The sequence below is a fragment of the Cynoglossus semilaevis genome, chromosome 14 (genome assembly GCF_000523025.1).
Source record: "Cynoglossus semilaevis isolate Cse_v1.0 chromosome 14, Cse_v1.0, whole genome shotgun sequence".
NCBI lineage: Eukaryota > Metazoa > Chordata > Actinopteri > Pleuronectiformes > Cynoglossidae > Cynoglossus > Cynoglossus semilaevis.
In genome coordinates, this window is record NC_024320.1 from 9,658,546 (window position 1) to 9,669,990 (window position 11,445).

An 11,445-nucleotide genomic window follows, 5' to 3' on the forward strand; every position below is an offset into this window, starting at 1 on the left:
GAGATGAAGTCTTTCAGCAGATTTATTAGGACAGCCTGACAGCAGAGAGTACAGTAACTAATTTTTTAGCATTTTATCATGTAGGGATAAAAAAAATCCTTTTAGTTTTGGCAGTAATTTTCTTCTGGAGCTGTCCCCTTCTTACATACGGTCTATGAACAGAGTTCATGAATGAATGTGATAAATGTGCACTCAAAAGGTCAGCACTAAGCAAACTGAAAAACAGTATATAAATATGGCCCATTCATCATTTCAGGTTCAGACTGCAGCTCCTTGAGTAACTTTATTTGGGTCATCAGAGCAATACAGACTCTCTTTCATGTCCGTGCTTGAAAAATGTCTGTACACATTACAGTGTGTTTGAAGAGAATATCCCCCAGACTCAGAATCAAACAGTCCACCACTCTTGTCTGATTTCACTCACTTCACTACAGTTGACAGCATCATGTCCACATACATTTAAATCAATCACATCTGTATGGGGAGTAACTTGTGAAAGGCAAGAAATATTACTTTTTTCTACACTATCTTGTACCAAGTACATGGTTTTTAGTGTGATGCATTTTGGGAGTTTGGAGGCGAGGCCAAACCTTTAATCCCAAGTTAACTCTTTTCCCATCGACGATCCAGCACACTGCACTCAGCCAAGTATATAACAGACACTAACAGCCGCGTTGTGTAACACCCCACTGTTAGCTCATTATCTAATATTGTTAGCCCATTATCACAGCAGACAGCCTAGAGTCATTAGCAGGGCCGACTGACAACTTGAACAGATAGGTGAGTGGAGCGGAGTAAAAGATGGAGCAGCATGAATAATGATAATGGAGTAGAAAGAAAAGAAAATGCCGCGACGGAGAGGAAAGATTGCATCTTTCCCTTTGTGTGTCGGTTAAATCTAATAAAGCAGGTAGGTTTCACAGATTAATCCTCCACTGCAAAAATCAAACACTCCCATTCATCTCCTGAAGCTTGTTCAGTTCTCGTTTTCATGGAGTTAGGTGTCAGAAAAGATTGAGAAATTAAGGAATGTGCAGAGCACTAATGGTCCTCAGATAGCTGCCCTTGAACGTCCAGCCCAGGAACTGTGTGTACTCCTTTGGATTTGAATATTCCAAACATGTCAAAGCATGTCTCTTGGGGCCCTGAATAACGTAACATAATGTCCTTAAATCTAACTTTCAGCAGAGGGTCTCAAAGGCAGGACACAGCAAATTGGTAAATGGTCTTCATCTCTCGAGCATTTAGTCTAAACCAGTGGTTCTTAGCCCTTTAAGGTTCAGTATCTCCTTGTTGGAGGTTCTGAACCCCACCAGTTTCATGTGTGCATTCACCGAACCCTTCATTGATGGCCAAGCGGGGGCGTGTCATCACGAATCATATGAGTCGGGTTTGTGTATTGTCCTCCGTCGAACCCCTAATACTGACTCACCGAACCCCAGGGGTTCAATCGAACCCAGGTTAAGAACCACTGGTCTAGACCAATGACCAATCAGTGCTCTACACTAGAGGTTTTGCCTACTCTTAACGGATGGCATAAGTCTGGAATCAAACCCACAACTAGTGATGGGCAATACCAGTATTTTTGATCTATCTTCTATGTGTGTTTTTTTTTACCTCAATAAAACAAAGGACGAATGCTGACCTTTTAACAACCTTTATGTATTTTTCATAAAATATTAGTCATAACAAATTACATGACTTTATTTTACACATTGGGACCTAAATAGTTTTATTGCTATTAAGAAGACAGAGATGTCTAGTGGACTTGACCACATGGAGTCACTGCTCTCTTCTGGCCAGTGGTCACGTGACATGAATAGAGGAGTTCAATTTTATGTTACCCTGGGGGTGCTGCATTTATTGGTCAATCCACAGTCTATCCTCGTCTCTGTTTCATGAAGCAGTTCTTCCACACATACAGAGGTCCAGTAGCAGCAATAGTCCACTGATGCTGATGCTGATTCCTGGGCTCTGGAGTTGTCACTCCATTCCTCATTTGAAGTCAGCAACCTGTGAAATTGTCTGGTAGGACCTTAAGAACAGTTACTGTTACTCAGCATTATGTTATTAGGAGCCATCACCCCACTTCCTCCCCTCGTCCTCCCTCAGATATGGCATCATCACTTCATAGTAGGTGTGAATGTAATGGTCAGTTGTGGGATTCAGACTAGCGAGGTGGGCAGAACTATGGACAGAGGAAAGATCTGCCTTGTCCAGCCTTTAACACCTTTCACCTTCATACTGAGAAACCTGCTGTGTACATGTCTGAGGTTTGAGGTAGGTTTTGACAAATCACAGCCGGAGCCTCTGTCTGACCAAATGTGTGTTTGTGTTTACATATCAGAGCAATCGAAACATTATTATTGTGTGTGTCTGTGCAGGCCTTGGTTATATTTGTGGGGACACCAGATGGGAAGGGTCCCTTTTTGATAGTATTTAGTTTGGAGTTTAAATCAGGGGTGTCAAACATATGACCCACGGACCAAAACCGTCCCGCTGGCGGGTTAGATATGGCCCACTTGATAAATATTGAAATTGAAAAAATGCACAAACATTGCATGGTAATGACGTTTTGTCAACAATGTTCCGTTAAATATAAATTGTTTCTAATATAGTTGTAGTTATTTGCACAAAAACCAATGGGAAATACATGGACTTATTGTTATTTAGAGGTAATTATATTGTGATTGTACTGTTCCTGCTCACTTGACATCTAATCAGCCTGTACGTATGTGGCCTCTGAACCAAAATGAGTTTGACAGCCCTGGTATAGAGTTTGTGTCGGTTTAGAGTTAAAGGCTAGGACCATTTGTCCTTGTTGGGACAGTTTTAGGTCACCCTGAGGGAGAGCTTTTTTTATGGTCCGCAATCTAGTCTGGAGTAAGGATTGGAGTGTGGGTTAAAGTCGAGTTGGGATCTGAATTGTGGGGACACTTGTTGGGATGGTACCCTTATTGTCCTTGTGGGGACTAGCAAGTTGTAATATGTTTATATATTTGTTTATATATATAATGTTTAGGATAAGATGAGAGGAAATGTCCTTTCCAAAGACAGAAAACTCTGTCTGTCTATGTGTGTGTGGTTTAGCATTTGTGGGGACATTGGTTGGGTAGATAACCTTATAATTATGAGCCTTTGTTTTTGAGAGGACATCTCTAGGTCCAAGATTTAGTTTGAAGTAAGGATTGGGGCTGGTTAGGGTCTGTGGCTACACATAGGAGGCCATGTGTTTCAGAGCAACAAGTTGTAAAAAGAACGTGCTAACTAACAGGTGGGAGAAAGTTCCCAAAGATTTCTCTGTCACTTTTCTCACCCACGACTCGTCACTTGGAGTGCACACACACCTAGACTGTCAAAGCTTTGTGAAAAGGTAATATTCAAAGTCTAAAGTATCTGGAGATCGTGTGTGTGTGTGTGAGAGAGTGAGAAAGAAAGAGCATGCGGACAGTACCATCAATTCACTGACTGACTAATTTTTCAAACAAAGGAAAATGTGTCATGGAACTAGATAGGTTATGAAAATTAAGATCACCTTAATCAGATTTCTGTTCCTCTTCCTCATTTCTCTGTTCACCAAATTATTATTCATGAACCTCTTAAACCGTCTAAAAGTTTAAAAACTGAAGATTTTCCCTGAAATATGAATAGTAATTTTTATTGTTCTTTTTCTTTATTGTATTAATAATTAGTGATTTTGTTTTTAATTACTAGACATTTCAGGCAGCCCCATTTGAATTACAGGCAACACCATATGGGGTCACGACCTCAAGTCATTTGGCCTAACCTTGATATATGTTGATTTTTCTTTTTACCAACATTTATCTGTTTTATCCAAAATTAAATGGTTTGTATTTAATTAAACAGCCAATTTAGCAAAATGTGTCATGCATTGAATACAATAATTAAAACACAGTGAGTATTTGGTATCATAAAAGGCCTCTGGGTGTTTAAATCTAATTGGGCCATCCTTGAAAATACAGGCCCATCATCATAAAACACTGTTTTGTGATATGAAGGAGTGTCAACAAGCAGCCTGGTAAATGACAGAAAAGTTTTATTAAACCAAACATCCCTTCACCACCTGTGCTGATGTGTCATTTGCTGTAAATACAACCGATTTTTTTTAAGGAAGCTCAAATGGTAACCGATGTTGCTGAATCAGCCCACTTCCACTTTAGGTCTAAACCTGTAATTCAGTGAAACATGCTGAGTCAAAACATTTCCCCACAGGATAATGTGCACCCTCACAGATTATGCATATTTACAAGGTTTCCGCTCTTGACGATTTATGTAGGATGTCAACATTTGCTGCTAATGTGGGGAGTGGTGTAACGCTGTTGTTAAATGTGTTCAGAATTTTGGGGGTAAAAAAAAAGCAATGGCATGCAAATCACCTGTGTTTGAAGCACATTCATCTACCACACTGACAACCTACTTTTACTGCATCCAATCACACCTGCAATTAATTGTTTTTATCATCTGTGACCACATTCATATTAGTATTTTAGTTGCCGTTCTGCAGACCAAACTCAATTATTGTTGACCTAGCATGACCTGCCTATTCATGTACATGGAGTACCTGGTGTTCAGTACATGTATTTGTTGCTTATTTTTGTAGTTTTCAGTAGAATGTAACTGAACGTCTCAGCTCTAATTTAGTTTGCAGTCTTAAACTTGCATAGGTCTACACTGGAGAATGAGTTTCAGCAGTCTGTTGTCAGAAAAAAAAGACAATGTCTTAAATACACAGCCTTGCATTCAGAGACTTAGTCCAGTTAGAGAAAATAGTCTCTCCATAAATGCAATAGGTGATTGAGTCACTGGGCAGATTCTGAATCAGTCTAATTGAAAGTCAAACACGTGGCCCATTTATTAGTAGTATCCACAATGGGAGTCACCTGTCAGTCAGAAATATTTGTGCTATGCCTCGCCAAAATAAAGACTGCTTAAGTATAAGTTTGGATAACAACTTATGGAAACAATATGTGGCCCCCTGGATACCAAATGTGGGCCACAATCGAGCTATTATTCTTCATTTATTACGAAAGATCTGTTTGTTCAATCCATCATTGGTTTATGATTGTCTAAGATAAGATCCAGGGTCATCGAGAGACTCTATTTTGTGTGTGAAATCCGGCCCAGTTTCTGGCCCCAATTTATAGTTTACACGGCAAGATTGGCCACATACCAGAACTGGAAACAATGTAATCTTATGTTGGGAAAACACCAAAAAACTATGATTGTTGTTGTTTTTTTAAATGTGGCCCACATTCTAGATATGTGAATACCAAATATTAGTCACATCATCCATAACCCACATGTTGGCCACAAAGAGCCTATAAATGATTGCTATGATTGGGTTGAAGGGACCATTTTTTCCCATGTTGTTGGTTGGTCTGCAGTTTGAAACTGACTCTAACTCCTAATTCCTCCTGCATGGCCAATTACAGGAACAAATCCAACACTTATTCCTCTTTGATAGCCTAGTTCTCTGTGAGTCATGAACTACATTCTAATGCCCCCATTTTCTAAGTTTATAAATGATTGGGAACGAGACCAGAGCAGAGTTTTTCTGGGACAGCCTCCATCGACTGTAAAGAGTGCAAAATATATTGTTGTAAAACTTTCTGTAATTGTAACCAGCAAGTTCAAACTGGACAAAGATAAACGGAATCCTTTAAGTAAGAGGGAGAATTAATTTCCAATCCATTTCACTGCAGCGTTTTCCTTCACTCCTCACTGGAGTCACTCTCTTTCCTTCCATTCTGTCATGTCTGTCTGTTTCCGTGTTTTCCTGTGTTCTTTGTGGGGTAATCATGGGCTCACACTCACCTGTTGTTAATTAGCTTCACTTGTGTCACCTGGTGTTCCCTGTGTATATATACCCCTCTCCCTCACTCTGTCAGTGTTGGATCAGTGTGATTGTGGTGGTGTGTGTTTGGTCATTGTGACTGTGTTGGATCTTCGTGTTCGTGAGTTTCCTACTCTGTGTTTCCTCGTGTTTCCGTGTTTTCCTCGTGTTCCTCGAGAGTTCCATGCCTGTTAGTTCTTTGTGTTTTGTTAATTTGGACTTTGTTAATAAACTTCCTGCATCAGAAAGAGCCTCTCCAGTACTGCATTTGGGTCCTGCCTGCTCCCTGCGATGCTCGCACATGACACATTCCTCCTTTTCCTGAGTTTTTGTCTGTGTTGCCTTGACATGCAAACTGTGGAATCAAAGAGCAGCGCAGGTTGTTTGCATGCAGGTCGTCCAGACACTTCAGAGCGATGTGAAGGCTGCAGTGTTTGAGTTGCGACTACAAAGATAACCTTGAACCCTCTCTAATATAAATCTGGCTGTGTCGTCTTCCTCTCTAGGATTCCATATAAGACGTACGTTCACCTCCTTCTCTCTTCATATTCGACTGATTGAGCAGGTTGCCAGTTGCTGAGACGAGGCGGCTCTGTCTCTCTTTGGCCTCAGATCCCTGCTCAGATTATTCCTGATTGAATTTTCAAGCCCCGGCCCAAATTGCTTCTTGTGTTTTTGACAAATCCGACTTGTCATGAGAAAGTAGGCATGTGCATCATGTATAACAGAGAGGAGGAGTGGGAGGAGAAAAGAGGAGGTGAAAGAGGGGTGAAATAAGAGCAAATATAGGATGGGGAAGAAAGAAATGGCAGTAGCAGAAAGGGGGAGACAAATTTGAAGTGGATTCTGCTCCACTTTCTCTCCAGCTCCACTGTGGCTGGCCAAAAGAAATAGCTTCAGAGATGTAGAGGAAAGTGGGACATTAAATAAGAAGGTGTGAAAAGGGAGAAGACAGTGAAATAACTGATGAGTCTTTGCAGTTGTTCTCCTGCCTTATCGACGTGTGTGAACGGCAGCAGCAAAGCATGAAATAAAAACAGATAAATATACACACAGTAACTGCAGTTGTTATGCAGGTCTGTCCCAGTGGTAAAAGTATTTAATCTTCTCTCCTCCCTTATATCAATACTGTATTCTGGCTCCCTCAGGTTTGACTGCTTTCTCTTCTTACTCTGTGTGCACAGATGTTTTTTCATTGTTTTACCCCTTTTTTTTCTTTATCTTCTCTCCTTTATTTTTGCCCTTGTATTTGACTTTCAGTAATGTGCATGTCATGTTTCTTTTTCCCTTTTAAACAGCCTGGCTTATAAAGAAATTGCAAATGCAGTCTCAAGGTCTTCAGTCTTTGAGGAATTGCAAAAGTCATATATATATATATATATATATATATATATATATACACACACGTGTGTGTGTGTGTGTGTGCGTGTGTGTGTGTGTTTCTGCCTAATTACTTATTTGTCACTTGCACCAGACATTTACTTTTGAATATTCTGTGTATTTCCTAACAGGAAATCAATTCAGGTGTGTTATTCACATAAAAATTAACAAAAATATTATAAATAATATTATAAATAATAAATAAATTCACAAACTACATTTACATATTGTTTTTTTAAGGCAGTTTATTAGAGATGCAATGCTTGAATGGTCAATGATCAGATTCAGATAAATATTTATCATGACCAGTGCAGACTGTTGACCTGCTGGTCAGCAAACATATTTCAGGTTTTACACCCAATCCACGCAGTTGTTCAAAATGGAAAAACTGTGATTAATCCATTTAAAATTAGGTATTGTTTTGATGATGTTGACTTTCTCTCCTCCCTCTCCCAGAGTGAGGACCTTCCCTAAAGATTCAGCCATATTGGGCAGGGACACGGTGCGAGCCCTCATGTACTACGCCCTGAAGGTCTGGAGTGACATCGCACCTTTGAACTTCCACGAAGTGGCCGGCAGTGACGCAGACATTCAGATAGACTTCACCAAAGCTGACCACAACGATGGATACCCCTTTGATGGACCAGGGGGCACCGTGGCACACGCCTTTTTCCCCGGAGAGAGGTTTACGGCCGGGGATACGCACTTCGATGACGACGAGGCGTGGACCTTCAGATCTCCAGGTGAATGATGAACACAGAGCACAAGGCTGCAAAAATGTATGGACAGTATATATAGGAAAAAGAAGGAAAGTGATTTATTGTCACAGATGCACAGCACACCACTGTGACCTCTGCCTTTAACCCATCACCTTAGTCAGCAGGGGGAAGCTCAGGCTAAGCATCTGGGGAGCAGTGTGTGGGGATGGTGCCATGCTCAGTGGTAGCTTGGTGGCTGGTGGATTCAAATATATATATATATATATATATATATATATATATATATATATATATATATATATATATATATATATATATATATATATATATATATATATATATACACACACGTCTGTGTGTGTGTGTGTGCGTGTGTGTGTGTGTTTCTGCCTAATTACTTATTTGTCACTTGCACCAGACATTTACTTTTGAATATTCTGTGTATTTCCTAACAGGAAATCAATTCAGGTGTGTTATTCACATAAAAATTAACAAAAATATTATAAATAATATTATAAATAATAAATAAATTCACAAACTACATTTACATATTGTTTTTTTAAGGCAGTTTATTAGAGATGCAATGCTTGAATGGTCAATGATCAGATTCAGATAAATATTTATCATGACCAGTGCAGACTGTTGACCTGCTGGTCAGCAAACATATTTCAGGTTTTACACCCAATCCACGCAGTTGTTCAAAATGGAAAAACTGTGATTAATCCATTTAAAATTAGGTATTGTTTTGATGATGTTGACTTTCTCTCCTCCCTCTCCCAGAGTGAGGACCTTCCCTAAAGATTCAGCCATATTGGGCAGGGACACGGTGCGAGCCCTCATGTACTACGCCCTGAAGGTCTGGAGTGACATCGCACCTTTGAACTTCCACGAAGTGGCCGGCAGTGACGCAGACATTCAGATAGACTTCACCAAAGCTGACCACAACGATGGATACCCCTTTGATGGACCAGGGGGCACCGTGGCACACGCCTTTTTCCCCGGAGAGAGGTTTACGGCTGGGGATACGCACTTCGATGACGACGAGGCGTGGACCTTCAGATCTCCAGGTGAGGCACAGAAACAAATAGGGAAAATAATTATTCTCTGGTTGCCAGATTTAGTTTAAGAGTTTTTTTCCGGGGTATTGTTGTACATTTCCTTGATGAATGGCTAATTTGTAGCCATTTAGCCTCTGATGGTTAAATGTTTTATGAATTATGTCAAGTCTTTTTTTAGCTAAATTTTTCTTGCTAGATTTTTGCTAATAGGAGGGTAGCTTTATGCCACGATTTAGCAAATTTTTTTAAGTTGAACATCTTGCAGTTCCTCCTTAAGACACATAAAAGCTAGGTCGTTGTTATAATTTAGATTCAAAATATCCTTGTATTTGATCGACAGTTCCTTTGAAGCAGCAATAATAATGCTTTTTAGTGGAAACTAAAAACTAGCTTCAAGAAAGAATTCCCCAATGTAAACGACCCCAGTGTAGTTAAATATGTCAATTGAAAATATTATTTTGTTTTCATTTAACCAAAATAGTGCAGCATACAATAAAGACAAAAATTCCATTACATTTATTTTTGCCCTGCTGCAAACAGAGCGTAGACATTTCATAACCCTGGCTAATTAACCATAACTATTTGCATAAGAAAATGTATTGTTTTTAAGTCTTTCTTCATCATCCTTAATGGCACGTAAACCGTTTTTGGCTCTACCCAAGCGAAACTCATTCATTTTTTAGCGCGTTTTGGCCCAGTGTGGTTGGAGCTAACTGATCCTGATTGATCAAGCCAAATTTCCTTCATCAAACACTTGATTAGTCACCGAGGGAAATTTCTGAGCCTGAAATGAGGACAGGGTGACAGCGGCAGTGCTAAATGCTTTTCAATCAGCTCTGTCAATCAAACGAAGATGGGCACCTATTAGAATTGTTTGCCAGACAGCTAAGAAGGAAAAAAAAAAAAAAAAGAACTCTCTAGAGGTTTGGACTCACAGTCACTGGTTCATTAATTCACTTGTTAGTGCCTTGATCTCTGCATTAGGTCCACTCTGTGTCTTCTTGTTTCAAGAAAAAGCATGAAATAGTTTAACCGCAGAATGTTTTTGTTTTTTTCATTTTAGCAGAGAGTTTGTTTTAGCCTGTTTAATTAGCATTAGCCCTGTTAGCCTTTATATTCATGTTAAAAGGTGGTGTATGTAGGAATGTTGGTTAAACAGAGCATGGAGATCGATACACTGAAATATTTCTAGATATTTCTTCTTGATAAAGTATCAATATTTTACAGCACTAAATTTTTAAAAATTGGTGCTGCAAACATGCAGATATTCATGGCATTCATTTAGGTGTTGCCTTCAAACCTCGGACCACTAGTTGATTACACAAGGACTGCATAAATTAAGAATTAAAGTATTTAAGACTTTAAGTAAAAAAATCGTATGTTTTTTTCGATTATTTATACAAATGTTTTAATTTCTTCTCTAGTCTTTACAAATTTAGCTCCATCTGTTCCAATTGTAGTAATCTGATGTTCGAACTGTCAACTGTGCTGACAGCTGACAGTTTTCTTACAATTAAATTGTTTTAATAACTCAATACATCACCATATCTATGGTATCGCAATACAGTGGGGCTTCAAGATACGAGCTACTCAAAATACACGTTTTCAAAGTTATGAGTAGGCAACTTTTGCAAGATTTTCCTCGTGATACAAGGAAACATTGAGTTACAAGTGCTCAACTGAGCTCCATTTTTCCACTCAACATTGTCCCTTGCTGGGTTATTTTACCCATTTTTATATATTTATTTTATATTTATATATTTTTATATATATATATTTATACATATATATGTTATCAATGTATTTGTTTGTATCTATGTTTTGATGTTAAGATACACTGACATGCTCACAACAACAGCAAAGTGTCTGTGTGCAAGAACGAACTGGGCGAGATGTTGGAGATGAGCGTATGGTGCAATGCTGCAATGCTGCTCGGTGTGGGTTGCGGCAGAAATGTTGGATGTGGCGGGCGGTTCAAAATACGAACTTACGAACACAATACAGCATTTTACGAACATTTATGGACATCAGTCAGTGGTTGTTTGAATCTAGGAATTTTTGTAAGTCGAATGTTCATATCTCGGGGAACTGCTGTGTAATGAAAGTGTAATCTAGCTGTTACTCTTATCAGCAGATCTTAAGTTTGCATTGTCAAAATTAGCTGTTAAGCTGTAAACCTGGTTTCAGCAGCATTCGGCTTTGAGTCATATAAATGCCTCCCACTACAGCTCATTTACCATAGCTTGCTATGCGACAAAAAAAGAGAAAAAGACAAATATAAGTTTGTGCAGGCTCCACCTGTAATAAGTCAACAAATGGAGAGAGAGTTGGCGAGCAGAAAAGGTTAGAGGAGAATTTAAGAAGTCCACTCATCCTGATGAAATGATCTTGGTGCACTGATTGGATCATCAGGCAGAGGCTGTTTCAGAAGCGG

General features: G+C 39.3%; 1 protein-coding gene across 1 annotated transcript in view; it reads left to right on the forward strand.

Moving 5' to 3' along the window:
* Positions 1-11,445, forward strand: part of LOC103389474 (matrix metalloproteinase-17-like) — a 67,292-nt gene that overhangs the window by 33,046 nt on the left and 22,801 nt on the right. Inside the window, exon 4 of the mRNA XM_008324890.3 lies at positions 7,691-7,977. Coding sequence (XP_008323112.1) covers positions 7,691-7,977 — 287 coding nt within the window. The remainder of the gene's footprint in view (positions 1-7,690; positions 7,978-11,445) is intronic.